Raw genomic sequence first — 17,753 nt, 5'->3', positions numbered from 1 at the left:
CCAATGCTTGACAATTCTTTTGGTGAAGAAATTTTTCTTATTATCCGACCTATCCTCTGGTGCAACTTGAGGCCATTTCCTTTTGTCCCCCTAGACCTTTCACTAGCTTTGTTGTCCTTCTCTGGACAAGCTCCATCATCTCAATCCCTTTCTTGCAGTGAGGGGCTGTAGTGGGTTGACCAAGGCCAGATGCCAGGTACCCACTAAAGCCACTCTCTCACTCTCCCTCTGCAACTGGACAGAGGAGAGAAAAAAAAGCCAGCTAAGACTTCATGAGTAGAGCTAAGAGCTGGGAGAGGTCAGTGACTGATCACCTTCAGGGGCAAAACAGATTCAAAGTATAGTACTTATATTTATTACTAACAGGATAAGAGCCAAAGAGTGAGAAGTGAAACAGTCTTAAAAACACCTTCCCCCCACCCCTCCTTCCTTCCATGTTCTCCCTCCTTCCCCCCCAGCGGTGCAGGGGGATGGGGAATGGGGGTTACGGTCAGTTGTTGTTTCTGCTGCTGCTCAGGGAGAGGAGTCCTTCCCCTGCTCCCAGGGGTTCTCTCCCACAGGAGATAGTCCTTGATGGACCTCTCTGGCGTGAGTCCATTTCTCGGGCAGCAGCTCTTCCCAAACTGCTGTCCTGTGGGTCACTCCTCCATGTGGTACAGTCCTTCATGAATGAGCTGTACTGGCGTGGGTCCCCCACAGGGGCCAGAAGTCCTACCTGGGAAAAACCTGCTCCAGCATGGGCTTCCCTCTCCATGGGCTGCAAGTCTCCAGCAGGACCCTGCTCCATCCTCGGCCTCTCACAGGGTCACAGCCTCCTTCATGCATCCACCTGCTCCAGTATGGGTTCCTCCATGGGCTGCAGGTGGGTCTCTGTACCCTGATGGTCCTCCATGGGCTGCAGGGGCACAGCTGCTCCACCATGGGCTGCACCACAGGCTGCAGGGGCCTCACCTGGAGCACCTCCTGCCCCTCCTTCTGCACTGACCTTGGTGTCTGCATTGTTATTCCCATGTTCTCACTCTGCTCTTCCCTGGCTGGAATTCCTTCTGTGCAACAACCTTCTGTTCTTAAATATGTTATCAGAGAGGTGTTACTATCACTCCTAATTGGCTCGGCCTTGGCCAGCAGCAGGAAGTCTGTCTTGGAGCCGGCTGGCATTGGCTCCATGGAACAGGGGAAGCTTCTAGCAGCTTTTAACAGAAGCCACCCCTGTAGCACCACCACCCCCCCCCCACCAAAGCCCAGCCACAGAAACCCACTACAGAGACCCAGAACTGTATTTGAGGTGCAGTTTAATACTGAGAAATATTCATCAGTGCCAAGTACAGGTGAACGATCACTGCCCTGGTCCTGCTGGCCGCACTGTTTCTGATACAAGCCAGGATGGCTTTGACTTTGGCCACCTGGGCACACTGCTGGCTCATGTTTAGTCCACTGTCAACCAGCACACTCAGGTCTTTTTCCACTGGGCTTGTTTCCAGCCACTCTTCCCCAAGCCTGTAGCTTTGCATGGGGGTTGTTGTGACCCAAGTGCAGGACCTGGCACTACGTCTTGTTAATTCTCCTGCAGTTGGCCTTGGCCTATTGATCCAATCTGCCCAAATCTGTCTTCAGAGCCCTCCTACCCTCCAGCAGATCAACACTCCCATCCAACTTGGTATTGTCTGCAAACTGACTGAGGGTGCCCTCAGTTCCTCGTCCAGATCATCAATAAAGACATTAAACAGAATTGGCCACAGTTCTGAGGCTTGGGAAACAGCACTTGTGACTGTCCACCGAGTGGATGTAACTCCATTCATCACCAGCATTTGGTAGTTCCTAAAAATGGCAGTGCCATTTAATCACACTGTAAAAGCTCTTGTAAATAGTTAAATAGTTAACAGTAAATAGTTAAAATTTGTTTGTAATTATAGTGAATTGGATACTTGACTAATATTTGGGACATGGCTGTCCGCAAAATAAGTGTCTGCCTGTATAAAGTGAATACTAACGTCCTACAAATCAGTTTCAAAAAATGCCTTTCGAAAGCATAGAAATTGAAAGTTTTGGAGGATACAATGTATAGAAAGAGAGCTGTTGCAAAATGGAAAAGTATTTTCAATACTTCGGATATCTGAGTTCTCTTGCTAGGGCAAAGCCAAGTAAAGCCAACATAATTACAATAGTATAACTTTTTAAAAAATGTATCATACTTGAAAACACTATAAAATCTTTCATGTTAGTTGTCTTTAATTGTTAATTTGGATCATTATAAATGCTTTATTGATATTGTTACTGTATTTAAAACCAATGATTTTTTTACCACTTTTTGTCCATAGCATTTATAATTGTATTGCATTTGAAAAGGAATTAATTTAAAACTTTTCTCCCATAGTTACTGAATTGCTTCCCCCGTTTATGTAGCTTATGTATGATATTAAAATGGTACTGGAGAAGTATGAAGAATTAGTGTTCTCTGTATCATACAATGGAGAATACTGGGAAAACTGACTGAAAAGATCAGAGGAAGAGTAAAGATACTAGAGTTTTAGGAGTAGTCATTGCATTTTATCAGGAAAAGAAAACTATTCAGATAAGAGGTCAGACCTGACAATTTCTAATAGAACTGATTAAATTCTTTACAAGCACAGCTGATCATCTTTGCTTGAATTTCAGAGAGTTACTCACAAGATGGTTTTAGGATCTGCTGGTAATAAGGCCTCTGCTTTGGAGCATAGATTCTTCCGGGATAATGAGAACAAATGACTGTAAAGTGTCAGTGCCTCTTCAAAGGAGAATAGACTGTGAGGTGAAATTCTAACCTTCTCCATTCACTTCTGATAAGTGGCTGAAGTGATAAGCTTATTAAGTCTCTTAAATCACAGCTCAGAGGTTAAGCTTAGGAGGAATTCACACTCCTGAAACCCTCCTGAAAGGCTGTGTTTGATTCAGTTCTTTCCCGGACAAAGACTCTCACTCCCAGGTAAAGGGGATTGGTCCATAAGGCCTGTATTGCACCTTCTGCACTAGCAGAGACATGAGCCCATCAACACCTACTGCTTTCCTCACAGGACTCTTGCGAGCAAGAGTTTTGGAACATGGAGCAAAATTTGCCTTCAACCCACCTCCAACACCACTGGCAATTCATTTTCAGAGGGAAAAATTCTAGCTGTCTTCCCACATGCACAAGTGAGTAATATGGTAATTTGCAAGGAAACACATGCATTTTACCTTCCCACTCCAAGAGGAAAATCCATGCTTTTTCCAGGATGTAAATCTCCCTATTTATGTCTCAAAAGAAGAAGAACTCAGAGTAATTGTTTCCCCCAGCTCCTTGCCCTAAAAAGATATTAGTTGCCTTCTTAGATAATAAAATTATTGTAAACAGTGATAAAGCAGGATTATAAATTAAATATGTCAGGGTAACACAAAGTTACCGACTTCTATTTGGCATATAGAAAATACTTTTTCAATAGGAAATTATACTAATAGTAACTGAGATTAAAAACAAAAAATCATCCAAATCTTGAATTCTTTTAAATATTATTTATTTTTTAAAGAGCCTAAATTTGAATATGTGCATTATCTGAGCTGAGAGAAGAATCAGAATCATAGAATCAACTGGGTTGGAAGGGACCTCTGAGATCATCAAGTCCAAGATCCATTACCCCCATGGTTACTAGACCATGGCACTAAGTGCCATATCCAGTCTCATCTTAAAAACCTCCAGGGATGGAGAATCCACCACTTCCCTGGGCAGCCCATTCCAATGCCTGATTACTCTCTCTGTAAAGAATTTCTTCCTAATATCTAACCTAAACCTCCCCTGGTACAGCTTAAGACCATGCCCTCTTGTCTTACTGATGGTTGCCTGGGAGAAGAGACCAACGCCCACCTGGCTACAACCTCCTTTCAGGCAGTTGTAGAGAGTGATGAGGTCTCCACTGAGCCTCCCGTTCTCCAGGCTGAACAGTCCCAGCTCCCTCAGCCTCTCCTCATAGGACTTGTGCTCCAGTCCCTTCACCAGCCTCGCTGCTCTTCTCTGGACCTGCTCCAGCGCCTCAATATCCTTCCTGAACTGAGGGGCCCAGAACTGGACACAGCACTCCAGATGTGGTCTCACCAGAAGTTCTTTAATATGCTACTGCAGTATCATGTTAGCTCCCAAATCTATTGCTTAAGGATCAAATTTGCATGCAAAATGGATGGGACTTACTTTTGTCACCTGTGTATGCACAGTTCTCCTGGCTTATCTTGTACTGTCAATTGTCCTTGTTGCAACAGTCACCCTTTATAGTCTGGCTTACAGGATTTACCTTCATCATTCACGCTTCTTTTTGAATCCAGATTTTTTACAGTAATCAAAAGTGGGTTTAGTTTCCTGCTCACAGATAAAAGAACCACTGTGATCTCATCTAATTACAATTAAATGAATGAAAGTAATATTTTTTAAAATATCTTTGCAATAGGTATATTTTTTCTTGTTGTTTAGCCAAAAAAACCCTTTAGGAGTGAAAGAAAAGGAGAAAATATAAGAAGATACATTTGTGAGCTAAATTTACCAAGGGAGGCGAATTAAAATCCCACTCAATAGGTTCTCTTCATTGTTTTTTTTCAAAGCTTTATTCACTTCAGTTGTTCCTAAACTGTGGTTTGTGGAGAAATACTAAGAAGGAAGTCAGTTTGTTTTTGGTTAAAAGTTTGTTCATAAGTAATGTGGTAATCTGAGAGTAAACAATCTAGTTTTGTTTCAACAAGTTTTAAGACTGTTTTTATAAGGTAGAATATGGAAAGTATACCCACCAACTGTGCATGTTGGAAGAATAAAACAGTGAAGAAAATCCAAAGTTCAGTGTGTGATGATGAGGCACACAGTGCTTAGAGCATATACAGAAATTGGATGGAGGTCCTGTGGTTTGTGTTGCCATGGTATTGGGGAGGAACAGGAAGCAGGGTAGAAACCACATGGTTTTGTTCTTCTACTTGTTGTCCAGAAATGTTTTGTACAAACCCAGTTCGCAGTTTTGGTCTCTGCAGTATAAGAAAGATATTAAGCTATTAGAGAGTGTCCAAAGGAGGGCAACGAAGATGGTGAAGGGCCTTGAGGGGAAACCGTGTGAGGAGTGGGTGAGGTCACTTGGCATGTTCAGCCTGGAGGAGATCGAGGGGAGACCTCATTGCAGTCACAACTTCCTTGTGAGGGGAGGAGGAGGGGCAGGCACTGATCTCTTCTCTGTGGTCACCAGTGACAGGACCTGAGGGAATGGCCTGAAGTTGTGTCAGGGGAGGTTTAGGTTGGATATTATAAAGAGGTTCTTCCCCCAGAGGGTGGTTGGGTACTGGAACAGGCTCCCAGTGGAAGGGAGTACCAAGTAGTACCAAGCCTGACAGAGTTCAAGAATTGTTTAGATGATACTCTCAGTCACATGGTGTGACTCTTGGGGAACAAACACTAGCTTGTTAAAGGGAAGAGGTAGGATTTCTAATGTATATCGGAGGAGGAAAAAGAGGGAAAAGTGCAGTTAAAGAGTTAAATTTTGTGTTATCAATATGGAAAAGGAACATGTAGAAGTTTGGTTTATTGCTTCCCTCAAAATTTTTATTTTTGTCCCAGAAATTTGATTTCAGATTGAATTGATGAACAAATTGCCTTATACTAAACAACCTTACTATAACAGTATGCTTTGGGCTAAGGTAAGTGGATTTAAGTGATCCAGTTATGTGTGCTCAGATCCAGACGTGCATGTCTTCTGATACCTGTTTGTGAGTTCTTGTACAATTTTCATTGTGGTTCCTTATTTTTCCCTTATCACAACTTGTTTTAACAAACCAGAATTTCTTTTGTGTATGGTCTCTAACATCCTGTTCTGATGGTGAAGTGCCCAGTGCCTAACATGTGTCAAGACTGCTGCTGCCTAATCTAGTCACGGGGTGTAGAAACAGCTCAGTGTTTGGCAGGGACAAAAATGTGTGCCAGAGGAATTTGCTTCCTGGCATGAAGGAATTCTCCGTGACTATTTTGATCATGCATGAGACTCGTGAAATACTGAAGTCATGTCAGTTTCTGAAGTGATTATAATTTGCCCCTGACTTAGATATTTTTGATTTCTGGGATAGCATCCTCCATGCAAAAGATAGCTTAACAATTCCATATTTAAGTGGATACACTCTGAACATTTTCTCTCTCTCCTACTTCTTGCTGGAATCTGCAATGGGTAGATTTGTTGCAGATTTCAAACCTGTCAACACCCAAACGTGTGACACCAGCTCTCAATACATGTGAAAGAACTAAGCTGAGAGACATGATAATATGTAACAGGGGAAGAAGATGGAAGTTCTGCAGGATACATTCTGTGCAGTGGAGAAAACTTTCTATAAACTCCATTTTGATGTTGCACAACTCTCTTATCAGCCTGTGTAGGACAGGAGTTTGGACTTCATGACTCTCCCTTGCACTAGAGGAAACCGTCTATGCTTTTACTGCAGAGAGTTTTATGAGCAGCTTAAATCCCAAACCCAAGAGTATTAAAAATATGTGTAACTCCCAAGCTCAAGTGAAGGAAGTTCATGTTTTGAAAATTCCCCCTGCTGTTAGAGAGCTGCGTCACCCAGCAGCCTGGCTGAATCTGGATAACAGCAACCCAACCGGGAAGTGCAGCAGTGCACACGCTCGGACTTTTCTTTTGTGGCTGGCCAGTTCCGTGTGCACTCGCCCGGAGCCATGGCACGGCTCTACTCTACTGCTCCAGCCCTGCTGCTGTGCACCCTTGCTATGCTGTTCAAAATGTCTCTGTCAGTGGACCATGTGCCGATGCTGCTTTGGTCAACTCAGAGGTAAGAAATCTAATAGAATGTATTCCTGCTTATGCTATTGCTCTGTGTGTGTGCACGCAGAATTATATATTGTGTAGCATCGATTCTGGTAAATCAGCTCATGGCAATAAAATTTTCCAATAAATAAATCTGCCTCTTGGCCATCAAACAACCCAATAGATCATTTTACCCATTTTTATTTATAATTTTAGTGTTCTAAACCAGGCAGAAAGAAGTAAATAAAATCCATAGTCTAAAAATCTGAAGTAGATGTGCTTTATTCACCCTAAGGCATCCTTGAGATGTCTGTCTCATGACTATTGGAGACATCGTGACTCAAAGTCACGCCATAAGGCAGTGTCACAAAAAGGAGCTGACCAAAAACTGTGTAGGCAACCTTAGTCCTTGCATTCCTAACTCCTGAACCCTGACTTTTCACTTTAATGTTCTTTTTAATACAGGTTTTTAAATACACTGATGGACATATATGTACCAGTTGTTAGAAACAACTGCAGAGTCTTGACAGATCCAAAGAGACACATGAAATTCAGGGGTTTGCGTATAATTTATGAAATAAGACTGAACCTGTCTTAAAAGAACCAGATACAGAACCCTCTTTTTCCAACCAGGAATTTTATTCATGCAGACTTTAAGGATTTTGTTTGATTTCTAGGGATTTCCAGAAATATGGCAACTTGGGCAAGTTCAGGTCAATACTGGATATGTAAAGTTGTCCGAAGACTATGGGCCACTTATTTACTGCCTTTGACATATGTCTACTCATCTATTATGCATTTCCAAAACCTGAAACTCTGTTCTCTACGGGGACCACTGCATATAGAAATCTAAAAATTTTGAAAAAGTTTGATTTGGTAGCTTTGACTTTTTTTTTTCCTGAAGAAAATAAATTGATATCTCAACATCAAGGGGGTTTTTGATATTCAAAATACTTAGTGATTCACCCCTATATAAGATGGGCATATGCACGAATAATAAACCTTTGTATTTAAAAACCAAGTAAGTATTGGAAAGAGCTGTTCTTAGCATAAAAGTGATCCTAAGCATCTAAGAAAAGATCAGTGCTTCCTTTGTCCTACTTCCTAGTTTATAGAAGCAACACACCTATTGTCAATATAAACAAAGTCTTATCAGTTAATCTCTCATGGTCATAAAAGCAAACTTTCCACCAAGATGCAGTTATGGGCTTGTTCTACTGCAGATTGTTCTGGTTTATACAAATCTAGAGTAAGAAAATCAGGATAGTGGACTGGTTAAGCCAGTTTCATGTTTTCAGAAATAGAAAATTTTCTGGAAGAAATCTTCCTCCTGCATTTTGAATGCATTTGCATTTTGAAAGGAGAAGTTCTTGTGGAGCTGAAATTAGTTCTAGTGAAGGTCGATGAAGCAACTGAAAAGAAGGTTTATATATTTATTTATTTATTTCTAAAATAAATGAACTCTAACAGCAACTTTTGGTTGCTAACCCTTGACTCTGTGCTTTACATCTTGGTACTTTGCAGTGATGCAAGGTTTGCAGTGCATGATCTACAGGCCCATGAAATCTGGAAACCACTATTAAGAATTTTAGGAAAGTTAACTACAGAAGTGCAGCAATTATCAATGGATTTCTATTTACTTTGTAGGAACATGTCCCACCAGTTTAAAAGCTTAGTGCTTCATTGATCAATAGAAGTTGAGATTCACTGATCTATTCCATCACCCTTTGCCACGTTATCTGTTAGGATTTGATATTGAATAGTTGAAGAATAGTACATTTTGTTCTTATTTAGAAATAGTCAGAGTTTTTAAAGCCATATCCCAGCTGTATTATGAAATGTAACACTTCAAAATCTGTCTTATGCATTATTATTGTACTATAATCATGTTATTAAAGATAATGTTAGAGATGAAACCTGCAGCTGACAAACACATGTAGTGCACAAAGCATAAGGGAAGTGTGATATCAGTCCTTACAGAGACATTAGTAAATCAAATACCTCTTTCCTCTATAAAGAAAAATGCAGATCTCTACTTGGAGAAAAGTGATTTTTAAAAAACAACAATCTTTCTCCATTCAACTTGGGAATAACTCAGTAGGTCACAATGTTGTACTTTTCACAAAGAAATACTAATATATCACTGGATATTCTCCAAATAACTTTGACATGAAAAATTTTCCTTTATCTAACATTGGCCTTTAAACTAATATTCCCTGGTTGCTTTTCAAAGCAGGAGAGATTGAGAAATTCTTATTGCATATGATAGACAGAAGAAATTTGATTTAGCCACTTTGAACCAATATTCAAAAGAATTTCTCTCCCTCCATAGAAAAGAGAGGGAGTTTGAGGAAATAAATTCATTAAAATTAGGTCTTGCAATTGCGCCCTCATGTGTTTGTTTTGGGAATGATTTTTGCTTATAGTAATTGAAAATATATTACTGCCTTCATTTATGCTATGCTTATATAGAAAAATTAATGCTTTGTTTTAAGTTTCCTTAAACTTATGTGCAGGAAAGCACATACATTAGCAAAGATGCTTGTCACTGTGAGCCTCCACGGCTGAGGACCCCTGTATGGTTCTGTGGTGGTGAGTCTGATGCACCTGCCATGGGGGTGACTGCACAAGGCTGTTGCATATTGGGACATAAAACTTTGTGTGAGCAATCAATAATAGCAATCAATATGTCTGTTGACCAACTGCCCGTTTCACCCCATGTTGTTACTTACTGATCTCTTGCTGATCGCTTGAGGTGAAGAGTTCAAAGAGATGGACTGGTTGATTGCATTCGGTAAGGCACACCATCAGTGTATCCACAATCTGTGGCAGTCACATATCTCCGTTTCACCCTGCAATTCACAGTAAATCAGCCAGGAAAACATACTGACTGGGCAACAAAAATGATAAAGAGGCTGGAGCACAAGTCTTACAAGGACTGGTTGACGGAGCTGGGGTTGTTTATCCTGGAGAAAAGGGGGCTGATGAGAGACCTTATTGCTCTCTACAACTACCTAATAGGAGGCTGTAGGCAGATGGAGGTTGGTCTCTTTTCCCAACTAGCAAAGTGGCAAAAGAATTGTGGGCTTTTCTTGGTGTCTTGAACCATTCCGTTCAGAAGAGCTTCTGCCGCTGGAAAGGTGGCTTTTCTGAGCAGCTTCTGCAGAATGGTTCCTTCATCATGAAAACCTTAGGAGAGAACATGTTTACAATAACACTGAAGAGACATTTCTACATAACAGAAGCTTTTATTAAAAAGTACTAGTTTATGACAACTTATGGTCTAGTCTGAGTTCTACTCCTCTTGACCAGCAACATACCTGCTGGCAAGTGTTTTGGGAGTTCAGATTGCCTCTGAGAATTCTCTCTGAAGGTTTTCAACATGTTCTTCTTCATTCCACTTAGTAACTAACTTTTTTTGGAAAGATGCAACTGTGCTGTTGCACACAAACAAGAAAATAGAGAAAGACATTACCCTGTTGGATGAAATTCATTCCTGCTTTAACACAGTTAGATACAGGAATAAATGGGCAAGTTATTTTTCTGTTGAGTAGAATGAAAGTAAACTGAACTGTAAACTTAATCTAAAAATGAGTATATCGTTATCTGCCGCTGCATATTTAAAGAAAGAAGAGGTATCATCATTGGTAGGAAATTTTACAGAAAAAAAATTATTCTTTTGCAGATCACAGTGGAATCCAGACACTGCTATGCATGAAGGGCACGTTTTCTCAGCACAGGAGCTGACAGTACTGTTGCAATCTCTTTTTACTCAGAACTCCAGAAACCTCGTCTTGTTTCTGCAAGATAGGGTATGTGACATCAATTCCTTTTCTCTCACCAATGCTGAGTACAAGTCTACCTAAATGAAATGCCATGGCTCCTTCTCACCAACCTACTCTCTTTGTTTTTCAGCTTAGTGTAGATGATTTCACATACCTCAGTGAATCCTATGGCAACAAGAATCCGTTTCAAAATGTTCAGGCAAGCATTTATCGCTTTTATTTCTTTATATGCAGTATTTAAAATTAAAAGAGAAAAACAAGTAAGAAAGATGCAAACAGACAATAATTGTGAAAATGGAACTGAATTGCAAAAGTTTTTCTATTTAAATTATTTATTGAGATTTTTGCAGTTTAAGCAGATACATTAAAGGAAATCAACTGAGTTTAAAGATGTGTGCTTTGTAGCTCTTTTATTTCTAAAGTTTTCAGAATTCATCATAACTGACAAAATTGTTCTTAAACATGCTGCAATTTTCTATTGAAAAAAACAATAGAAACTTCAAGACTGAGACCCCAGAATTCTATTTTGAAGCCACAGGAAGAAAAGAAGTTATAGGAATCAATCGTTTATTCCTTTCAGAATTTAATACCTATTTTATTTTCATAGCAATTGAAGCTCATACAGGGAGTTAACTGTTTCATATTTGAATTAAGATATCAATAAATACTATAATAAATACAATGCTACTTGATTAATTTGAAATAAACTCCAGGCACAGAATTTAAAATGGAGTGCTCCTGAGTCAGTCAGCAACTTCAACTTCTGTCCTCACTGAGAAGGTTTACAGATTTTGGGCACAGCATCTATGATTGTACTTATATGACAGTTTATCAAAGTGTAATTAGACAAAATGTTCACACATGGAAGTGATAAAGATATTCCTGGAGGCAGTGCAGGATGAACAGAGCTAATGTAAATGATATCAGAGCACACAAAGAAGTGTAAATTCCCAAGCATTACACAGCAAGCACTATGTGTAATTAAATACATAAATATTCTCACATTACCTATCTCTACATCTATATTAAGAATCTCACATCTTCCTTGCATGGCTGAAACTGGAGATCTTTATCTCTTTGCCACATAACAGCATTTTAGCAGTGATGCTGGAACAAAAAACAACTATTCAGAGTACATACATGGGTTTTCTGAGGAATGAATGGGAGTCATAATCAGTTGCAATGTAAGGATCAGTGGTTGTGTCTGCAGGCAGATGCACTGGTACTTCTCTGGTATGCCTTATTTTCTCTGGGTTTAACATCTCTGCAAGGCTGTGTCTGGAGCAAATTTTTGTTGCTGTCTGACTGCAAAACTGGTTTAATTTCAGCAGCTGTGTGAAATGCATTGCAATGTGTGGCATTGCAAATTGCTAATGATGTGGTGGTCTTATTTAAGTAGGCCTTGGATGTTTAAGAGAAGGGGTATCAAAGTATATAAAACTTCCTTCTTTTGCCTCGTAATCAGGACTCCATCAGTACTGTAGGGATTAGAGGCTCTAAAGGCTAGAGGTGAGTCCAGAGACTAACGGGTTTAGAAATCAGGCAGTATGCTGGGTGGATTGGAGACTTACTGAGGGCTGGTGAGGAGGTCCCCAGATAAACAAAAGGTCATGTTGAAGTAAATCTTTGGTCTGTCTCTGGCAGAGCAAAGATTTAAACCCAAGTTTTCAACAGCCTGAATAAATGTCAGCCAATGTTTGCTTTCTAACTTTGCCTCTGTCCCCTCTCTGTCTTGGAGCTAAGAAATTTTTTCTCATTCTTTAAAACAGGAAAGTTTTTTTTCATCAAATTGCTCACCTTAACTCCAGCACTTCCTAGATTTGTTCTGTTGGACTTTGCAATCTTGATGCTTTTCTAGCATAGTCTGGGAGAGGTGAGGTGCTGTAACATGAGTGAAAGAAAATGAGATGTATAAATTGCATATTTCTTTTTCACCTAGGTGCCCCTACAGAGGGTTTTGTCAGTATCTATTGCATAGAGTTTAGTTTTTATTGCATAGGGTTTAGTTTTTAGGTTCAGAAAAGGATCTTTATAATCATCTAGTTCCATACTGGATGTAACAGAATTTACAAAAATTTGCTTAGTTGCTATTATATTAGTTGGACTTCATTTGAGATACTTTGGCTAAGAAATCCATTCTTAATCTTGCTATGAAAAATTGTTATAATATTCATATAACACAGGACAAAGTGAAGGTTGAGTTTGAATTTTCTCATTGGGGAAATTAGAATCTTTGATGCTGCATAATCACAATTATTTTTACCTTCACAGTCTATATTATACAAGTGATCTGTTAAGCTACAACAAAAGTTCCATGTCTCTCAATTATTCTCCTTTCAAACTACAGAAATGCAAATTTATTCATAAACCTAAACTGGAGATTTCGCTTAGAATGTATATGTGTATGTAGCAGCATGTGTACTACAATAAGAAAGTGTTATTTGTAAAAGAGATATAAGCCTGTAAACCTCAGACACATTTTCAGATATTAGATTTGTTCAGCTACATTAGCAGCTGTTTTGAGCTTTTGGTATCACTGGGTTTGTATGCTATAAGAGAATTCTATTTCCAGTTAATACAAAAGGAATCTTATAGGTAGATCATTTCTCTCGAACTTCCAAACAACTTTTAAATTAAATAATAAAATACAAAAATTAGCATTTGGGGAACTTCTTTGTCAAGCAAAGAAGTTGCTACCCTACAAACTGTTTTTCTTTAATATTAGCTTTGGTTTTCCCTAGACAGTGCTCAGCTCCTTAGAACTGCAATGTATGGTAACAAACTCCAGTTAGTGGCCAGCTGTGCAACAGCATAATTATGATTGTAAGTCATTGCCATTCGTGGTCCTATAACTCCATCGTATCCTCACTCAGTGGTCATAGACTGAGGAGTACTATTTAGTCACATGTGATACAGAGGTCCTAGTATAGTTTTGATTTTCTTTATTTCATTTCTTTTAGTTTTATTACATTATTTTTTGACAGGGAAACATGCAGAACTGCATAATAATCAACATAAAATTCATCATAGATTTATTCAGTGACATGATGTTTGGTTCTCTAGCCTGCTCTAAAACACTACTAATATTTTATTTTTCCAATTCTGATCACTATCAGCCTCTGAATTTCCATTTTCAAAGGGCTGTTGTAACTCTCAAGGTTTCATTATTGAAGGGTAACACTCAGTTCTGTTACCTACTATTGTGTAGATAAAATTAGGTTTGTTTTCTTTTTACCCTGCGTTCCGCTAAAATCAATTTACATTGAATCTTATCAATCATTCTGTTGCCCAAGAGGTTGTACCATAAGTTGCTTCTGTAATTCATCAGTCAGCCCTTGCCTTGAATAATTCAGCATAATGAGTAGATTTCATTAGCTCAATATTTATATCATTTTACCAGATAATTTACGAACATATGGAACAGAACAGACTCCAGTGCAGTAACATATATTTTTTTCTACCCCTTGCTTGCTGTATCTTTACTTATCCTTTACCTACCTTCCTGTGAAGACTGCCTCTCTCTCACCAAAGCAGCTTCATTTCTTTAGCAGTCGTTGCCTTTTGTGGATCCAAGTGGACGGTACCAGGTAGATCTTCCTAATGTGCATGACTATTGACTCCTTTGGAGATTTTCAGCAGAATTGTGAGGCAAAACTTTTTGTCAAGCTTTTCCCCAGTATAATCCTTCCTTGTTGTTATAGTCTGTATTTAATTCTTTGGAATACTTCCTCCCTTTCTTGGACTTCAGGTTTTCTTCTCTCTAGTTCTTTGGATTGTTCTGTAACCCTTGGAAAAAAAAAAATCTCATGTTTCCCACTATACAGCATAATAGTATGGAGGTTTGTTCAACAGTACTTCCTGTATTTGCAATACACTTTATTAGCAGAAGAACATCAGATCAGTTTTCATTAAAATCATAATGTATTGCTTTATGCATACATTTGAAGGATACACCTATAGTGTAATAGAGTTTGTAAGATAGATAGTAATTGGAAAGTTAAAATTAAACAATTATAACTTTCTTTGCAGTTATCACTGTGTGTAGAAACAGATGTCCTTCATATTCTGTTTAAATAGATTTTTCTTTTTTACAGATAACCCATTGACCAATGCTGTAGAACATAAATACAATACTTTAATATTTTAAATGACATACAATTAAAAAAAATAATCAAATTATTTCTTTTACATGGAAGAGCCTACCTGCTTCAAACATAGCTTTCCAGATATTTCTGCAGCTCAAACAGGAATCTTTTTCCCAACTAATATTTTTTATTATAGGACTGTCTATCAACTTTGATGCCAAATGAACTAATTCAGAACTATGAGTAGGCCTACACAATCTTTTACAGGCAAATGCATAAGCTTTTAATAAAGATTTTAACAATAAGTTTTTAGTGATAGACCTAAATTTACTCCATTCAAGCTTCAAATGGCTTAGGTGTAATATCAATGCAGTTATAACACTGAAGTAAGGACAAGTAAGTCTGGGCATAGATTTATCCTAATGCAGTTACTTCAGGATGGCTAGAAATGTGGACAGTCATCCCAAACCTACCTTCAAAAAACCCTGACCAGTGGTATATGTCATCCAAGAATGATGTTTCTTGTCTGTTTCACCAGGGAGATTGCTTGAAGGGACACTAAAGAAAGTAAACGTGCTCATAATCAAAGCTGCCCATAAACAGGTTATAGATACTGCATTTAGTGTAGGAAGTTCTGCTGTCAATCTAACAGTTCAATAGGAGGTTTTCTTCCCTTTCCCTTTCCCTTTCCCTTTCCCTTTCCCTTTCCCTTTCCCTTTCCCTTTCCCTTTCCCTTTCCCTTTCCCTTTCCCTTTCCCTTTCCCTTTCCCTTTCCCTTTCCCTTTTTTTTCCCCCTCTCTCTCCCTCTCCGCCTCCCCCTCCCTCTCCCGTTCCTAGCTACTGTGTGGTTGTACCTCTTCTCTTTAACTTGATGAAAAATCAGGTGTTTCTCAATAGTCCTCTTCATTCTCCACCCTCTTTTGCAGTTCTCATGTTTTGAACAATCGTAGTAACTGAAATCCTAAAATGTGTAAAGCAACATAGGGGTATTGAAGAGAAAAGTGCACTGTTGCCAAATGTCAAGATGGACTAACAAGATGTGTGTGATTAGAATGACTGAGGCTAAGGAATTGATATCCAGCTGTTTCTACCCTTCAGATGGAAAACAGTTGAATATCAATGGCTGGATGCTGAGACAGGTGGCAGTGTAGGATTGGTTAGGAGCAGAGGCACAATTCAGATATTTCTCAGTAATGATGTATTTTATATCTTATTCCACAATATATGAGTAATCTACTTAATATATATCCTTGGAAAAAGTGATTGCTGTCATTCTGGCTGCTGCTATGGGACAAGGGATTAAAATATTGAAAATAAAACAAAATCATTGAAATGCTCAGAATTTCAGCTCTAAATTCATATCTGTAAACAAAACAAAATTTATCTTTTCCTTCCAGGTGGTGCTAAAATTGCTACTCAAAGACCTGTGAACAAGATCAGTGCTTTCTGCTCTATTTCAGTTTCTGCAGTTTTTTATTTATCAGTCTGGCAAGTCAGACAATACTGCATAATCCTCCCTTATAAGCATCTATAGAAATGTGAAAATAACTAGCCCTTGCCTAGGAAAGAAAACGTGAACAATTAGAAAGAACCAAAGCAGGTCAAAAAAGTGGTAGGCAGCCAGAGACAAAAAGGAAAAAAGAACAGTAGGAGGAAAGTGTTAGCAACACTCCAACACTTGCATCAGAGGGAGAGAAAGAGTCTGTAACAACCTGAATATCTGAATGTTGGATTAAGTGACAGACTTAGTCTAGACTTAAATGTAGAAAATGGGAAAGCAATGTTAACAAGTTGTAATTAATTTCTCCAAGTCAAGTCTGTTTTTCTCGTGACAGTAGTTAGTGAGTGACCTCTTCCTGACCCATGAGCCTTTTGTTTTATTTCCTCTTCCTTGTATAGTTGAAGAGAGCAGTGACAAAGCAGATTTGGTTGGCACCTGGCATCAGGCCAGGGTCAACCTACCACAACATTAAAGTTGGGGTACATTAATTTTGATAATTTTCAAAGTCTTCATCTTGTATTTTGTTTCCCCAAATATTTAATTTTATTATCAAGAAAAATCTTTGGAAAGATGTTTTTTTGACTATGAGGGTTTAAAATTTAAAGAATGAGAATGTTTTTCAATTCATTTCACGCAAGTATTTTTATCAGAAACTCAGCTATGAGAATTGTAAATAAGCTGATGGATACTCTGATGCTTTATCATCTGAACCAATTCAGCCTGAGCTTTATAAACAAGCAAAGCTACTTTTCTACTTCAAGTAGAAAGTACATGACATAAGCTTTGTTTGTTTTTATGTCTGGAGGCTCTGTACATCCTGAAATATATAGCTTTTGTTAATTAGCAGTTACAAATTAGACACTTGTCTGTACCATGTGCTGTACCACCAGGATGTACAGAGTGTTTATTATGCAAAATATGACTCTTTACTGAAGCTGCTGGAAATGGAGGTGTTTGACATTGTTCCTTGTCACTCACGAGGGCATTTAGTTAGAGGGTTGTGTGAGCTTCGGTTTTGGCAGCGCTCATCTCCAGTACACTCTTAGCTTGAGAACTTCTACATCATCTGTCTCTCCTCTTACACCACACGTGTGGAAAGGACAAGTAAGAAGATGGTGTAACTGAGCACTTTAAGCTTGCTGAAAGAATATTCAGGAATAAGAGCAACACAAGTGTCTCTCCACTGCCCCTTTCCAGAAGCAGGCTGCAGCCAGCATCAGGCTGGTGAGAATTCACATGATGTTTGTCATGGTGGTTCCTCACCTTGAATATTAAATTAAGGATACTTAAAAAAAAAAAAAAAAAAAAAAAAAAAAGAAGGTTTGTGTGTAATTATTAAGCAACTAAATATTAAGCAAGTAAATAAACTGTTCATAAATTTATTACAGGAAATTCTTCAGTCTTCTCCTTCATCTTTAGTTTTGCCAGCTGTTGACTGTGAGGCTACCAAGTATCTTCTGAGCTTTCTTCAGGAGTCAGGAGATTGGAAGTTAACAAATGTAACTAATCTCAATGTGTCTCAGCTGGAAATGAATGCATCCGAAGGAAACTTACTGGTGGTTCAACTACAACCGCTTGTCAGGTAGGAGCTTAT

At 38.8% G+C, this 17,753-nt stretch overlaps 1 protein-coding gene across 1 annotated transcript in view; it reads left to right on the top strand.

Annotated features, from left to right (window-relative positions):
* Window positions 1-6,485: 6,485 nt before the first annotated feature.
* ATP6AP1 (ATPase H+ transporting accessory protein 1) overlaps window positions 6,486-17,753 on the top strand; it is a 45,868-nt gene continuing 34,600 nt past the window's right edge. Inside the window, exons 1-4 of the mRNA XM_051795541.1 lie at window positions 6,486-6,813; window positions 10,474-10,600; window positions 10,704-10,772; window positions 17,548-17,741. Coding sequence (XP_051651501.1) covers window positions 6,701-6,813; window positions 10,474-10,600; window positions 10,704-10,772; window positions 17,548-17,741 — 503 coding nt within the window. The 5' untranslated portion in view covers window positions 6,486-6,700. The remainder of the gene's footprint in view (window positions 6,814-10,473; window positions 10,601-10,703; window positions 10,773-17,547; window positions 17,742-17,753) is intronic.

This window comes from Manacus candei, unplaced genomic scaffold (genome assembly GCF_025592945.1).
Source record: "Manacus candei isolate 608988 ecotype Guabito, Panama unplaced genomic scaffold, ASM2559294v1 h1tg000043l, whole genome shotgun sequence".
Classification (NCBI taxonomy): Eukaryota; Metazoa; Chordata; class Aves; order Passeriformes; family Pipridae; genus Manacus; species Manacus candei.
The sequence above is the reverse complement of the archived record's forward strand: the minus strand, read 5'-3'. Positions and strand labels throughout refer to the sequence as shown.